Source organism: Callithrix jacchus, chromosome X (genome assembly GCF_049354715.1).
Source record: "Callithrix jacchus isolate 240 chromosome X, calJac240_pri, whole genome shotgun sequence".
Classification (NCBI taxonomy): Eukaryota; Metazoa; Chordata; class Mammalia; order Primates; family Cebidae; genus Callithrix; species Callithrix jacchus.
The window spans coordinates 100,155,405-100,171,673 of record NC_133524.1 but is presented as its reverse complement, the minus strand read 5'-3'; the positions used below and the strand labels follow the sequence as shown (position 1 = coordinate 100,171,673).

General features: G+C 45.1%; 2 protein-coding genes across 8 annotated transcripts; both read right to left on the bottom strand.

The window, feature by feature from the left end:
- Nucleotides 1–236: 236 nt before the first annotated feature.
- LOC144581171 (histone H2B type W-T-like) lies at nucleotides 237–12,922 on the bottom strand. 4 transcript variants are annotated; one of them, XR_013531713.1, is made up of 8 exons: nucleotides 11,648–12,922; nucleotides 9,756–9,924; nucleotides 8,070–9,124; nucleotides 7,271–7,357; nucleotides 2,222–4,470; nucleotides 1,767–1,825; nucleotides 843–890; nucleotides 237–558 (listed from the first exon to the last, which is right to left on the bottom strand). XR_013531713.1 is itself a non-coding variant. In XM_078363865.1 (6 exons), the coding sequence occupies exons 4-5, from the start codon at nucleotides 2,716–2,718 to the stop codon at nucleotides 1,789–1,791; spliced, it is 534 nt and encodes a 177-aa protein (XP_078219991.1). In that variant the 5' UTR covers nucleotides 2,719–4,470; nucleotides 7,271–8,191; nucleotides 8,927–9,924; nucleotides 11,648–12,922; the 3' UTR covers nucleotides 237–558; nucleotides 1,767–1,788. The 4 variants fall into 4 exon arrangements, 1 of the variants encoding a protein (XP_078219991.1); XR_013531712.1 differs by having other exon boundaries at nucleotides 7,271–8,191; nucleotides 8,927–9,124; XR_013531711.1 differs by having other exon boundaries at nucleotides 7,271–8,191; nucleotides 8,927–9,924.
- Nucleotides 12,478–15,970, bottom strand: LOC128930636 (thymosin beta-15A-like). 4 transcript variants are annotated; one of them, XM_054251000.2, is made up of 4 exons: nucleotides 15,739–15,970; nucleotides 14,172–14,267; nucleotides 13,828–13,932; nucleotides 12,478–12,922 (listed from the first exon to the last, which is right to left on the bottom strand). In XM_054251000.2, exons 3-4 carry the CDS (start codon nucleotides 13,925–13,927, stop codon nucleotides 12,885–12,887), a joined length of 138 nt encoding a protein of 45 aa, XP_054106975.1. In that variant the 5' UTR covers nucleotides 13,928–13,932; nucleotides 14,172–14,267; nucleotides 15,739–15,970; the 3' UTR covers nucleotides 12,478–12,884. The 4 variants fall into 4 exon arrangements, with proteins under 4 accessions (XP_054106975.1, XP_078219999.1, XP_078220000.1 ...); XM_078363873.1 differs by having other exon boundaries at nucleotides 15,320–15,835; XM_078363874.1 differs by lacking the exon at nucleotides 15,739–15,970 and adding an exon at nucleotides 14,932–15,052.
- Between the last annotated feature and the right edge of the window lie 299 nt (nucleotides 15,971–16,269).

Sequence of the window (16,269 nt, the reverse complement as noted above, 5' to 3'; positions counted from 1 at the left end):
TCCCATCAACCCATCAAACTACCCTTTTGCTCTTTCTTCCTATAATTCGTCGGCATCAGTCCCCTTGAACTCCCACTCTCCACTCTCCACAGCCCGACCAGAGTTCATCGTGGGCCCTGTGTTACTAATGCTCCTCTTTGATTTCTGAATTTGCAGATACAAAACACACACTCCAGGGTGAAATATCCCAGTGGATTTGGTTTCTGAAAAAGACATATCAAATTACTCAGTAGATATGCAAGGATAACTTTCGAAATTTATTTCTATGTCCTACTTGACAGAAAAGTTGGCACTTTAAAGCAAAACGATGAGCATAATGAGAATTCATTGACTGAGTGGGGTGTGGTGTTTTGGATCAGGTACACAGCTCTGTCTCTGGAAAACAACAGGGATCTGCAAAGCATCTTTGGTTTTCAGATTGTTGTGTGGACAGGTAGGAACACTTGTCGGCCTCCTGCAGAGGGATTTCATTGCAGCAGATTTCGTGGTGGTGTTTCTTGGTCTCCTGGCGAGGTGAGCATTTTTCTTCAACTATTTTCATAACATGTTTCCAACAGTCTGGAAAAACAGAAAACAACCAATCCCGGTGAGAGGACTTCTTGATTCTACATCCTTTCTCTTTGGATCCCAAGTGGAGCTCTGGAGGTGACCTTCTACCCGTACCCGTCTGCACTACTCAGGGAAGCTCTGGCTTCTATCCTGCTCTGCGCTCATTTCCATCTTGACCAAGCGGTCCTCCCCTCAAAGGTAGAATAATCTATGTGGCTGTGTGTTGGGTCCCCCTGGGGTGGTTATTTCCCACTTCTGAGGGACTCAAGAAAATTTTGATTCTTGTGATTTACCAGCTTTTCTTTCATGGTTTGGCTGAGTGTACCATCCTTGACAGGTTTCTGCATATAAACGAGAAGGGTTGTTTATGAGATGTTTCAAACTTTGTGGGAATCATTTAACAGAAATGACCACAGACTGAGCTTCAAGGCACAAAATAATAAATTCCTATGGGTGGCAATCCCAGCGTAGGTTTTCTTGTCCACATGCTCGGACTGCTGGAAATCTATTTAAATGAAAAGCAAAGAGAAAGCCACCAGCTGCTCTGAAATTCTGCAATACACTTATAGAAGAAAATGCTAAATATACAAAGACCTGGGACCCAGAAGAAAGCACAATGAAAAGCAGCCTATACTAACATTAACATGAATAAGCAAATCTCTGGAGGAAATAAGTGTCATCTTACTCCTCCTAAAGGCTGACCAAGCTCTGCATAACTTGATGCCAGGGGCAAGGAACATAGAATACCCCTAGCTTTGGATTCATATCCTTAAATCACCGTGGTTACAAACACTGAAAACTAAAACGTCAGGTAAAGAATCACAGCCCTGTCCCTTGAAACACCAGAGTGAATATCACAGGAAAGCGGTTGTGGGTACAGCCTCAGTCACGCCCCACACATTGGGACACTGACTGTTGCTCACTGCCTGCACCACTGGATACTAGGGCATCAGCTGTTTGCGTGGACTCTCCCTAAGCCCACTGACACAAACCTGGAACTAACGGAGGTTTCTGTTTAAAAAGAAATGAAAAGATTATCTGTCAGGGGAAAAAAAAAAAGAATGAACTGCAATAGTGATGTCAGAGTCGAGGCAGAGGGAAAATGAGCGGATTCCTCAAAGTTTTATTTAGGTATATGTACGGTGTAACTGGGCCTCATTTGCTTATTTACTTGGATTCGTGTTGGGAGAGATGTTGAAAACGTTTAGGAGGGTTACCTTGGTTCTTCTGTCAGCGTATTCACTTTTTCTGTTGCTGTAGGGCATATACTGAAGTTCTGGAATATTCCGCCATCCAGTCGCAGGAGAACGAGAGTGAAAAGGGTAAAGATCAGTGCATTGATAACATCACCATAAAGATAACCTAGAAAGAAAACTAATAAAAACGACCATTTAGGAAACTGAGGAAATGAAGCAGGATCGAGGAAAAACCCACTACTTTTCCTTGGAGCGAATGGCACTACAGATATATTGGAGTTGACAGTGTCTAGTACCGAGGGAGAAATGCTTGAAAAATCGCAGGATGCCACATGCCACATGCTACCCCCCCCGACACGATTTCGAAAGAACGCCACCCACCCCAACCTCCGCTGGGGTCCCCCCCCCTTGGGGAGCCACTGGTCTTTCCGTGGTGCTCACGGGCTCCTGAGGTAGCTCACTTGCTCCTGGTGTACCTGAGAACAGCCTTCGTGCCCTCGGACTCGGCCTGCCTGCCCATGTCCCCCGGCATCAGCAGGCGCACGGCGATCTGGATCTCCCAGGCGGTGATGGTCACGTGCTTGACGGAGTGGGCCAGGCGACCAGCCTCGGAGCCGATGCGGTCAAGTATGTCGTGAACCATAGAATCCATGACACTCACGGCCTCCCGGGAAAGGCTGAGGCCCTGGTGAACCTGCTTCAGCACCAGGCGGAAATAGGTGGCGAAGCTGTCCCCATGGCAGTTGGCGTGGCACCTGCGGGGCCCTCGGCGCCCTCGCTTCCTCTGCTTGCTCTTCTTCTGGGCTGTTGTGGAGTTGGCCTCTTTGGGCTCCTGGGTGATCACTTGTTCCCCAGAGGAAGTTCTAGCCATGGCGGAGGCAGCGGCCATTAGATGGCAAGAAGAGGCAATGGCGGTTGTCGCCGGGGACAGACAATGGCGATTGTGAAGCGGGGACGCTTGGGTACGCAGCATGGCTCCACGTCAGGGGCCAACTTGACATCTGATTGGATCAAGTGGATGAAGTCACACAGGGACCCTGTCAGCAAACCTCCCTGCATCGAAGGTGACTGGATGGTTCCGTTGCTTGGCATCTTGTCAACCAATCACAGCGGGCGTCTGCCGGCCTAGGCGCCCCCTGTGGCCTACGTCGGAGGCACTTACACAGATGCCTCACCGGGAAAAAGCGCATCAGCCCTCCTCAGCTGATACATGACACACCCTGTGCACTTTGAAGGGTGTCACTGAAAACTCCCAAAGCTCAGCAATTTCAGCTCATGCTCCATGAAGAGAGACAGACCTCCTGAGCCCAAGGCCATTATGCGGATGCCAGAGGAACGACCGTGTCCACGTGTGGACCGGTTCTCACCCATCTCAGAATCTACTGTTATCCCTGGCTAAGCCACCCCGGCTTTAGCAGGAACTCCCCGATACGGCCGCCAAGGGCTCCTGGGCAGAAAAGGACCTGGCGGTCTGGCTGCTGTCTTCAGTTCTGATCACCATCTTCAGTGAATCTGGAGAACGAGGAATGGCCATACCACAGCCTCCAAGCCGAGAATAGAAACGGAAAGGTGCTTTCATTTAAAACATATAACCACACTCAACATTGACCAGGTTTAAACCCCCCCCCCCAAAAAAAGAAGAAAATAAAAAAAGGAAAACGAAACAGCAACCACAAATCACAACTCAGAAGCTGGAAATGGCTAATAAGTTTAAGAGATATTCGATATGAAATATCACCTTAAATCTCCTCGGAACTCCCTGAGGAAGAGAAATAGATTCCAAAAATGAAAACCACGTTCAATTTAGAAAGATAGCTTTCATGGCTCACGCCTGTAATCCCAGCACTTTGGGAGGCCAAGGCAGGCAGATCACGAGGTCAAGAGATGTAGACCATCCTGGCCAACATAGGGAAACCCCACCTCTACTAAAATACAAAAGAAAAATTAGCTGGGCCTGGTGGCGCACCTCTGTAGTCCCAGCCACGCGGGAGGCTGAGGCAGGAGAATCGCTTGAACCCGGGGGGCAGAGGTTGTACTCAGCCAAGATCACGCCACTATACTCCAGCCTAGTGCCTGGCGATAGAGCGAGACTCTGTCTCAGAAAAGGAAGATAGCCTGTGACAATATATGCGAAGACATGCCTTAAATGAATTTAAGTAAAAGTCAGTTGCAGGAAAAAACAACAAAAGCTTATTAAGAAAAACTGAAGAAATAAAGGTCATGAATGAACTGTCATTTCAAAGGTCAGGCTGGCAGGTGTATCTTTAACAGACTACTTGTTCTACTCCTGATAAATCGGTTCACGATTTAGAAGGACAGAAAGCCTCATGTTTGCTATTAGATAACATCCTATGTGGTAAGCTCCAAGACAGAAGCCTAGTAAAGGATTTCTGAACAGTCCCCTCTACAAACGATAATTTTATAAATCTGCTTGAACTCTTAGCAAGCCAATCCTTCTCTTAGTTTGGTACAAGGCAGAAGAAACTTGTACACAACAATCTCTGAATTCATATCAGTAAATCACCGTGAGTTTTTTGTTTTAAAATGACGCTGTCCCGGAAGCTGTCCCCGCCGCGGTTGGCATGGCGCCTCCGGGACCCTCGGTGCCCTCGCTTCTCCTGCCTCTGGGCCGTCGAGAGGCTGGCTTCTGTGGGTTCCTGGGTGCTCTGGTCTTCCTCAGAGGTTGGCTTAGAGGAAGGCTCAGCCATGGCGGAGGCAACGACAGCTAGATGGCAAGAACAGACGATGACAATTGGGCACCTGGGAAGGTTGGGGGCGGGGCATTTTGGAGTGGCCGCGGGTTCTATGTCACAGGCCAACTCGACATCTGGTTCGAAGAAGTGTTTCCCAAAGAGCCTGTCAGCAAACCTCACTGCCTTGAGGGTGATTGGATGATCCCGTTGCTTGGCATCATGTCAACCAATCACAGTGGGTGTCTGCCGGCCTAAGTGGCCCCTGTGGCCTACCTCAAAGTTACACAGATAGATGGCCCACAGGGCACATCAGCCATCCTCAGCTGATCTATGCCGCGCTGTGAGCATTTCCAAAGGGGTCACTGAAAACTCCCAAAGGTTAGCAATTTCAGCTCACGCTCCTTGGAAAGAGCTTGACCTCCTGAGCCCAAGTCCATTATGCGGGAGGAATGACTGTGGCCACGTGTGGACCGTTCTGAGACGGGTGCATCTCAGAATGTACTGCTATCCTGGGCTAAGCCAGCCTGGTTTGAGCAGGAACTCCCTAACATGGCTGCCGAGGGCTCATGGGCATAAAAGGGCCTGACGGTCTGGTTCCTCTCTTCAGTTGCGATCAACACCTTCAGTGAATGTGGATAACGAACAATGGCCAAACCACAGTCTCCAAGCAGACAACACAAACAACAATGGAGATGCTTGTAAAAGCATTTCCAATCCTTAAATGTGTATGAAATTTAAATCTCTTTTCTGAACAGTATTTTGATCCCCAAAAGACTCTGAATGTTACTGTTGGTGAATAAGCGATGTTGGGTGAAAAAAAAAACACTAGCCCAGTTCTCTAAGAAACCTTCTTATGGAGAAAAATTCAATCTATGAAATCGGAAATAAGTTAAACAAATACCCTTCAAGAATATATGATAATACATTCAGAAACATTTCTTAAATACATGAATGCAAAACATAAATCCCAGAAAGTGAACCAAACGAGGATTTAACGATTAAGAAGAATTGAAGACATGGAGATCACCAGGAAGGTACCATCCGAAATTCCAATGCTGCTTCCTCTCAGACTTTTAAGATCAGGTCACTTATTCCTAATAAGATTGTTCCCGGTTTACAGAGAAAAAAAAAATTTTTTTAACAGAATCTTGCTCTGTCACCCAGGCTGGAGTGCAGTGGCACGATCTCAGCTCACTTGCAATCTGTGTCTCCCGGGTTCAAGTGATGCTCCCACCTCAGCCTGCCGAGTAGCCTGGAGTAGAGGCACGTGCCACCACGTCCGGCTAACGTTTTAATTTTTTATTTTTTGAAAGACCGGGTTTTCTTTAGTTTCTCCAGCAGGGTTCCAAACTCTAGAATCACACGATCCTCCTGCCTAGGCCTCCCAAGGTGCTGGGAATATAGGCATATGAGCTAAAGTGCCCGGCAGACAAAATTTATTTCAAGAAAATATAAAGTAACATGCTGTTGATTCCCATTTCAGGATGCATACTAAAAAAAGAAAAATCTGAGCAGCTCATTTATAAACGTGGTTACAGAAATTGTACCTTAAATACTGTTAATTAAATCACGATACACACACACACACATAAGGGAAAATGTTTACTGCAATAAATAACCATTTAAAAACACCAAACAGAGACAAACATTGCTAATGGAACAAGGAGACCTCATACACTCTTTTCTCATCATTGCGTCTGTTATAGAATTCATTTAAATACATAACAGAAACCCACAGCGCAGAAATTGCTAAATCAGAAATTCATTGAACACATCTTTTTCAAGCTTCCTAGAAACTGAAGTAAGTACTCTAACGCGTTCACATTTGTCTAATTCTAATACTTTCCATTCTACAATCTTTTTCAACGCAGAGCCTAATGTCCTGTGAGTATGCATCACTTAGGGTGAAAGTATCCAATGAGAGCACCCAAACCCCACTCTCCCCTGGCTCAAGGAATGTATCTTCAGCCCTGGGCCTCAGCCATTGGCTCAAGATGGGAGCAGGTGACCTGACCTGATCCATTAAGTGCCCTCCTAGCTGTTCAGGCTTGCAAATTGAGGAGAAAATTAGTTTGTGCTTTTTGTCTACTTTATATTTCTTTGTTTGATTTTTTGCCTTATTGTAATTGTGGTGATTTCAGGATGCGAATCCAAAGCTGTGAGTAAGCACGTGTCCTGCCTCTTGCATCATACTGTGAAGAAAGGTTCTCTGAAAAGGAATCTGGAGGTAAGACACTATTCCTGCGAAGGGTGTGAAAAACCAGGGAGGTAGAGGCTTCAGTGTGAAGCAAAGGTGCAATTCCAGAGAACAAAAAGACGATATGGCTTTCATAGAGAAACTTCCCATCCAAGTTCCCAGTACAGTCCATTTATGCAAATACAGGATTCAGACTTAGGTCTGATTGGTTGACTCAGTTGAGCTCTGATCGGCCAGTACAACTGAGCCCTCATTGGCAGGGGCAGATGAGCTCTGGTTGGTTGGTTGGTTGGTTGGTTGATTCAGGTGAGCTCTGAGAGTTCCAAAGTTAGATAGTGCTGTGGATTTTTGGGAGATTCATAGTACATCTGTGAGCTCCAGTCAGCACATGGCAGCTTGGCTCTATTTTAAATTTAGGCTCAGCCACTGGGATCCTTCTTGAAAGACTGGCTCTTTTAGATTCACGTTTGTTCACAAGTTAAGGAAAATGATAGTGACCAATTAAGAAAGCTAGGATGAATCTCTCCCTTTTTCTTTTTTCAATTTGATTGTTGTGGGGGTTTTTTTCACTTTCAAGCACATGTATCTGACAAAATTAACCCACTATGGTAATTTGGGTCAATGAAAACACTTACTTCAGTACAAGGCTTTCTCCACACTGTGATTGGTCCTGATTCTTGACCCAATATAATGCTCTTCCTCTTTCATCATAGACTGTCACTCTGGAGTAAGGGGGAAGTGAGTGGGGGCACAAAGAAAAAGCTTTAAAAAGTGACTGTTTACTATTTCTCCTAATCCCAGCCATTTTCCCCAGCATAGTGACCATTTGTCCTGATTTCACCTGTTGTCCCTGAGTAATTCTTAATAGCATTGCTTTCATTCTGAAACATGTCCAAATTTAAGACTCTGTACTTCCCAGGGTAACTAGATCATGCAGGAAGTTGTGAGTGTCGTAGCGCTCAGGTATTTGTTGAATGAACATATAAATGAATAAACCTCTGTTAGATAAGACACTGGCCCCTGACAAACTATGAGATAATTGCTGAATTTGTGTGGCTAGTCCACACAGTCCTTCTGGATCTCTTGGGTACAGTCCCCTTTCCTGTACTGCACTTTAAAAAAAATTCTTTCTCTACAAAGCTGTCTGAGTCTCAGTGGAAAACCCACGAGAATGTTTGATTGTGTTTCCTCCATGGTCTGCTTGTCACATTGACTCCCCCCAGTAACCCTCTATAGTGTAGACATCTCAGCCTCAATTTTTTGCAGACAACACACAGGGTAACTAAGTAATGTGTCCAGTGATAACACAGCTGATAAATGGAAAAGCAAGGATTCAAATCCACACCAGTCTGAGTCCAGAACCCAAGTACTTGAACATTGTCCTCTGCCATCCTCTCTCATGTTGTAGTGGTGGCACCTTCAAGGCGTGGATACCTAGGGTAGACAGTCTGAGGGGATCCTCCCCTTCACAGCAAGGCTTTTCATAGCTTGATCTTTCCCCGAAGGCAATGTGATCAATTCAGAGGTGTAAAGGCAAAAGCATCAAGTTAGCCTTCCTGCAAAGGTATACAAGGAACATGATTTTCTCATGCAAACACGGGAGCTTTTTCAAGCAGCAGTTAGCAAATTCGACGATTCCTGTGCTCAATTCTATGTTGCAATAGCTGTCTGAAGCATATGCAAAGCCATTCCGTGTTGTACAACTGTGTCCAATACAGACGGACTCCAACTCGGGATGGTTCGACTTAAAATTATTTGACTTTATGATAGGCTTAACTGGACTTAATTCCATTGTAAGTTGGGGAGCATATGTTTACCTTGTTGCAAACTGGTGAGAGAAACAGTGGGAAGCAGGAAGTGGCAAAACTTTTCAGGTTAGGGTTCTACAGTCATTACCTGATGATCCACATTTAGCTCTGTGGTGGCCAATTTTATGTCTTGTCTAGTCTTCCCAAGCAGGGGGAGATTTTTTACCCAAATAAGCAAGGACAGAGATTTAGGTAACCTGACTTCATAGATTGCTATAACCCGACTTGGTTGGGTTTGTGGTCAAATTTTATTCTGAATGTTTCTGTGAAGGTGTTTTTGGGTAACATTAACATTTAAATCAAGGGATCTGAGTAAGAGAGACTGCCCTCCATAACGGCCTGAACGGAACAAAAAGACCGACTTCCCCCAAGCAAGAGTAAATTCTGCAGCAGACAGCCTTCACACTTGAACTGCAACATCGTTTGTCCCACGGGTCTTCGACCTCATGGACTTTAGACTTAAAGTGTAACGTCAGCTTGTACCTGAGACTCCAGGCTGCCAGCCCATCCTGCAGACTTAGGACTTGCCGGCCTCCATAATCACATGAATCAGTTTCTTAAAATAAATCTCTCTCGATAGATAGATGGATGAACGTGCTCTTGGTTTTATTTCTCTGGAAATCCCTAATACAAGCTTTCTGCACCAAAACGCTGCTGCAGAGACCGGAGTGGTGTTTACATCTGTAAAATATCCAGTTATATCTCAGACATGTTCATGATACCATTAATCTATACCTTTGCCTTTAATTAGTGGCTACCCAGTAATGTCAGTATTTTTTCCTGGCTCTTTAGTGATGTCTCTTCACCATTTGATATGACTGTGGACAAAAACATATTCAGTTCAATGGCAAAGTCAAGGACTTAAGTACAATTTTGATTACTGAAAATCACAATCCCTTAAACATTGGTAGAGTCCACGTGGCACATATTAAGCGGAAGATTGAATGAACTTACCCCACTTCTGACCTTGCCAGTTTATTTCACTCCCTTTCATTACCACCTATATAGCTGACACTCATATTGGTTAATGTCAATTAAACCAGGGGTTGCTGTAGTAATAAAGAGTCACACGAGTGAACGGTGATTGTGCCAGGCATTGTTCTAAGTGCTTTACAGGGAACACTTCAACTACCTTTCAGAACATCTCTTGAGCAAGTGACACTTGCTCAAGTTCAAATAGGTAGAATATTATCAAGGTAATAATCAAACATATTTCTACACATTTAAGATGCCAAAGCCAAGATATTCTTATTAGGTATGAACATGCATTGATTAAACTCTAAGAATGTTTTTAAAACTCACTGGCCCGTACCGTTTCATGGGAATTTTAAGCCATGATACTGAATGAGACATTTTTATCCTTTGTAAAGATGAATCAGGCATGAAATTTTATTTGGCTGCTTTTCCTCTTTTCACTTTCAGCATGTTTTCTTTCCGACATTTCATCCTTTTCTGTTCTTAGTAATTAAGGTCGTATCTGCCTGTGTACACGGACAGAATAAAGGTGTAAAGCCGTTGACAAGTGATTTTCAAAGGATGTAGATGCATAAAGGAAGACAATCATTTAACTTTAGACTTTTACTTCCCCTATAAATGCAACTGCTACAACAAAGCCCTAGTACTGCCAGTTTTGTAGATAATAGATGAATTCAGGGACCTAAATCTCAATCTTTGCTCATTTGGAAAAAAAAGTCTAACCCTGATTGAAAAGACAAGGAAACTCAGTGACTAGAAGAGCACCCCAACATTAAGTAATTGAGAAGCATGGGGCAAAACTACTGCGGATGAGCAACTGCCGTTTTTCCCATCTCGTTTCTGTAGGAATATCAGTTAGTAATTACATGTCTTTCACCTCCTACCATGCACTTCTCATCTGCTCCAACTCAGTTTAACACTGACAGGGTGCATACCAAGTCTTTAATGAAACGGACAACTACCAGATGCAACCGACTATGAGTTATTGTTCAACCCCAGGTCACCCGACAACCTTCATGCTTTCCTTTGAGCTGCACTAGTTTGCAAATGAAGAAGTTGCTGAATCTATCATAGATGGATACCATCTTTATCAAATGTGCAAATGACAACACAGAAAGGGGAGCAAATGTGTTGGATGACAGGATCATTATCAGGATTCAGAGATCTGATAATGAGCAAATCTGAGCATATCTGCAACCAGGATGGTTTCCCATCTATGAAATTTGGGTCTGAAGGATCTTAGAAGAGTCAGCTGCAGAAGACTTGGAAGTATAGGGGCAGCACACAACAGCTGACTTCAAATTCTAGAGGATGGATTAACTACCCTCTCTAGGTCTCCAGCACACAATCCCAGGACTATTGGATAGAAATTACAGGGAGGCAGGTTTGGGCACAATGTAAGCAGCGTATCACTGCAAGGGGCTGAGCCACTCTGCTGGACAATAGCCTCAGGCAGGAGCTAAGGTATTGGTGACTAACATGGTTACCCTCAAGGCTCAAATCCTCTGGCTACACTAAGCCCTGTGACTGTGTCACCTCATTGGCAGTTGATCCAAGTTGACCCACCTACTGTTTTGCTTTTGAAAACTTTAAGCTATAGCAGAGAAAACAGCTCCCACTTCATGTAACCCAAGTGATTATTTAAGAATGTGAGCCCTTAGAAAGGGGGAGGTAAGATAATACTTGAGGTTGCAAATAGGTATAATCTATCTTTGTAGGAAGATATGTACATTAATAGATCACAATTCTGGATGCCTAATACTTCTATTTGGTGGGATTATAGGTGATTCATTTTTATACACGTGATTAAAGTAGGTTGGGCATGGTGGCTCATGCCTATCATCCCAGCACTTTGGGAGGCTGAGGCAGGCAGATTGCTTCAGCCCAGGAGTTCAAGACCAGCCTGGGCATAGCGAGACCTCACCTCTACTAATAATCAAAAAGATTAGCTGGGTGTGGTGGAAGGTGCCTGTTGTCCCAGGTACTAGGGAGGCTGAGGTGGGAGGATTGCTTGAGCCCAGGAGGTCAAGGCTGCAGTGAGCTGTGATTGCACCACTGCACTCCAACCTGGGCGACAGAGCAAAACCCTGTCCCATAAAAATAAAATAATAATTTTTAAAAAGGGATAAAAGTATTGTTTAAAGGGAGGAATTGAAATGCATGCATTTATACATATTCCTTATTGTATTAGCATAGACTAAGTGACTTAACAGAAATGTACTTGCTCACAATTCTAGATTCTAGAAATCTCAAGTTGACGTCCAGCAAGGTCAGGTTCTGGTGAGGGCTCCCTTCTTGGCACATAGACAGCCACCTTTCTGTGTCCTCACATGTTGGAGACTGGTCTGTCTCTTCTTATAAAGCCACAGTCCTGTTGGATTGAGACCTAACTGTTATCACTTCATAACCTAAATTACTTCTGAAACAACCTATCTCCAGATACAATCACACTAGGGATTAGGGCTTCAAAACATGAATCAGGTGGTCACAGGTGACAAAGTTCCGTTCATAGCATTTTTGCTCACCGTGAATAGCAGAAACGTTTACTTCATAAAACAGCAAATTCTGTTCAGTAGAAAAACTGTATCAGAAGTTCAGTGTTACAGGTCACTAGAAAATGTGATGTGCTTAATATGGTGCTTGTTAGCAAGTGCCTCCTGTCCCTTTCTCCATCCAACTTCAGTCTTGGATATTAACTCCCATTAAGCTGAAAAAGGTTCCAGAAGGCAAGAGAGCCCCCAGCTTGAACTCCAGCCCTTATTCAGCTTGAACAGATCACATGAGACCCTGTGTCTTCATTTCTTTGTTCTGAGATACGGAGGTTAGTCCACATGACCTTCTCTCCCAAGGTTCTGTAACTCTGTGGTTCCAACTCTAAAGAAAGAGCACCTAGCATCCCCAGGTCAGGACTCACTGGGCCTGGACAGAATTGATTATTTCCCCCCATGAATAATCTGCTAACAATTTTCCTTCAACCATTTTGTTTGGCTGAAAAGGTAGCCTTATGTACTTTTCATTCCTTAGAATACTACCGGGAATGAACTACAAGAGTCACAGGATAATGATCATATTTATTATTTTATTGCTACATCGGAGGTGAAAATAAACTGTAAGATGCTGCCAAAGGATGCAACTTCATGAAGACTATGAAACAACTGAGGCACCCATTGTAGAAGGTTAAAATTGGCTTATCCTGTATGAGGTGGAAGGACTACACATACAACTGTCATCAATGGCAAGATTATTGACGGCATCTGCCATTTGGAATTTACATACCAATGGGAAGTTTAGAAAGGAACTTAAGGAAACATTCACTACCCCAGACCTCTTAGCCAGGAAATATAGGTGAGAAGAAATCAGAAGATGCCTGGAATCTCTACAAACACATAGGTTTACCAAAAAAACAAGCCTAAAACCAAGACCGTCAGGAAATGTTGAAATCTGCTCTTGAGAGGAGATCCCCATTTTATGATGTTCGGACACAGTCTTTCTCCTGCTGGATAGCTAGGGGGGAAAAGAAACAAAAAATTACAAAAGTCTTTTCCTAAGTTCAGCTTCTTCCAAAAGAACTCTTTGTAAGTCATTGAAGGCTGCCATACATGCTTTAAATTTGGAATGCCAAGGCATTAACCACGAAACTCACAGTGTGGTGTGTGCATGCATGTATGTGCACACTAACCACCTGAACTACCAATTAGAAACTACATCAACTGTAAGATTTGTTTTTCCAAATGCTGTTGCCATTTTTTTTTTCAGATTATTCAAGACCGAGGAGTAATCGGAGAACTTTCTTCAGATTTATTTATCGCTATATAGTCGGGAAAGTGTACATTTTCAGATAATTTTAACTAATGTTGCAACTTTCAAACAAAACTGATATAACAAAAGGGGCCTCTCAGCTTTTGTGAATATGCTTAGAGTTTCTCCATCAGGCTGTAACTCCAAAGGGCAGAACCGATCTCTCGAATCTGAGAGATTTGAGTATACCCAGAAGTACATTTGTTATCTCACCTTATCTTGTCATCATATATAGAAGGCCAAAACTACAGATTCTACAGGGTTCTTTAAGGATGATATTATGGACTAAAATTTCTAAATGTAGAAAAATACCAAATACCCCAAAGTGGACAAAATCTAAATGTCTTTTAGTGCTACATCCAATATTGCAAGATTGGTTTTAATGTGGTTTTTAATCATTTTCAAACAAGAAACTAGTTTTTTATTGCCCCATCACTACTAGGCCCATCATGTGCAAACCAGAAGAAAACTATTTGATAGTTTTACCCATTGCATTAAATACCATGGTGCTCTAATTATTGCTTACTTTGTGGCAAAAATTTACTAGAAGATTTACCGAACCTGTTAACTTTCTCCAATGTTTATTTCTACTAGAAACCCCCATGACTTACTTTCCTTTGAGGGAAGAGTATTTTTTTCTTCAGTATTAGTTTTCTTCAGTTTGGACCTGTCAAACTTCTCCACTTCCGACAAGTCTGGTTTATCACTCATCTTGACTAGAAGATAGACCGAAAAGAAAAAAAAAAAAAATTGTTACTTTTATCTTTTTGAGACAGGGTCTCACTCTCTCGCCCCGACTGGCCTGTAGTGGCACAATACCGGCTCGCTGCAACCTCCGCCTCCTGGGTTCAAGCAATTCCTCTGCCTCAGCCTCCCAAGTAGCTGGGATTACAAACAAGCGTGCACCACCATGCCCAGCTAATTTTTGTATTTTTAGTAGAGACAGGGGTCTCACCATGTTGGCCAGGCTGGTCTCAAACTCCTGGCCTGACGTGATCAGCCCGTCTCGGCCTCCCAAAGTGCTGGGATTACAGGAGTGAGCCACTGCGCCCTGCCAGAAAAAAAGATTTTTAAGAAAACTCACCTGGCAGAACTATCTTTGGACTAAGGGGTCACAAGCAAAAATTTTCACGTTTCCTATCAATGTGTATTCTACCTGCTCATTTTCAACAGAACAAACAACAACAGATCTTAGAAAAGACATCTTTTTGTTAGTATAATTTAAACTCCACAGCATTAGCCATTTCTGATAGGCAGTAAATGCCATTGGATCAGAACGCCCCAGAAACCAAGATGCTCTAGAAACGCAGAGCCAATAGGTCTTACTCTTAAAATCACAGCAAGGGTAAAATGGAGGTAATAGAAGCATAAGACCAGACAGGAATAGAAGGGAAAAAAAAGTCTGGCTTTAACCAGGTAATGATTTTGTAACAGGAGATAGCACTATTTGAGCATCTTCGCTTTCTATTACTTTTGGGTTTTGGCATTTTTCTTGGGACATGGAGAGCAGCACACAACAAAGTGGCATAAGTTGTACTAATTTATTTCTATTTTAAATCCCCAAAGAAGACAGTACATTAAGACACTACAACACACGTGTCATAGCTCCTTGCGGCACCGGTTTGTAAACGCTATCAAAAGGGACAGTTAACTAGGATCAGACCCAGGACTACAGCAAAATGGAATAAACCAAACATAAGTGGGTCTTCTTTCACCATCTTTTCTCTGCAGAGAGAGATGCAAGGAGATGAGGCTCAGAGGTGCGTGACTGTGGACCTGACCGAATGCCTGGTGCCCTGTGAGCGTCCGGAGTCTGTCCAGAAGAGACAATAGGATATCCCGGAAATCGCCAGGCAGAGCTCGGGTGCGCGAGCCCGGCCCCACCCTGGGGGAGTAAGACACTTCGTCTAGTGCCCGGGGTAGAATGGAGAGGCCCCCAAGCAGCCAGAAGTGCCGAACGTGCCTCCATTCCGTCGAGGTTACCCTAAGGCCCTACTCTGCCGAGCGATCAGACTCCAAGCTCGGCGCTGGGAAATGGAACTAACAAATAAATAACAGCGGGGCCGGGCGCAGAGGCCAGTCTGTCAGGAGCAGTTGGCATACTTTTTCAAGTAACTATTAGCGTTGTCGGGCGCCCAGCCCAACGGCCATGGGAGGAGAGGGAACGAGGGCCCAGCCCCAGAGGGCCCATTCCTGGCGGCCCCCAAACTCCGCATCCTCTAAGCCTCCGAGCCGCAGCTACCGCGGACGGGCCGCTTTAGGGGTTCGTCCCCCCTCCCCTTCCCGGGGCCTTATTTTCAGGGGCCGGCCCCCCGGGAGGGCTCCGCGTCGCGCGCAGAGGGCGGCGCCGGGGGGAAGACAAAGGCGCGGGCGGACTCGCCGGGCCGGGCGGCGGTGCAGACGCGAAGCGCCAGCCCCAACCCGGCCGCTCTGGCTCCCGAAGGCGCGGCATCCCCACCTCGCGACCCCCACGCCTTCCCGTCCCCATGGTCCTCTGGCTCCGTGAGGCCGCACGTCCTCACCTGAAGGGTCGAAGGCTCGGGAAAGGCCGTCCGCGGGGCTGAGACCGAGGCTGGCTCCAGACTAGGTTAGCGTTCCCGCGCAGAGCCCCGCACTGCTAAGCCGGGTAGCAGCCCCGCCTCAGCCCTCTCTCATTGGCCGAGGGTTTCCGGGCTCATCTCCTTCCGCTCTTCCGCTGGGGCCTCCAGAGCCTGCGCCCACCGTCTCCTCGACCATCAGAAGCTTCGTGACGTCAGAGCAGACCCCGCCCACCCAGGCCCCACCTCCCAGGCCTCTCCCACTTTTAGTCCTGAAGGTCCACATTCCCTTCATCCCAACAGAGGCTTCTGCAGTAAGCAGATGCATCTCGCCCGGTGTGCTTAGAACATCTCGAACACGAAGGTCCAAGCTGAATAACCAGCATTTAGGCTCTCTTGGCTTTTTATAGCCACTGGGGCCTAAGGACACTATGACAACCTAACAGTAGGTTGGGAGTGGGGCTTGGTGTTTTCTGCTCTAATCTTTGGCCAGGTCGTCGAGTAAGGGTTCTCGTG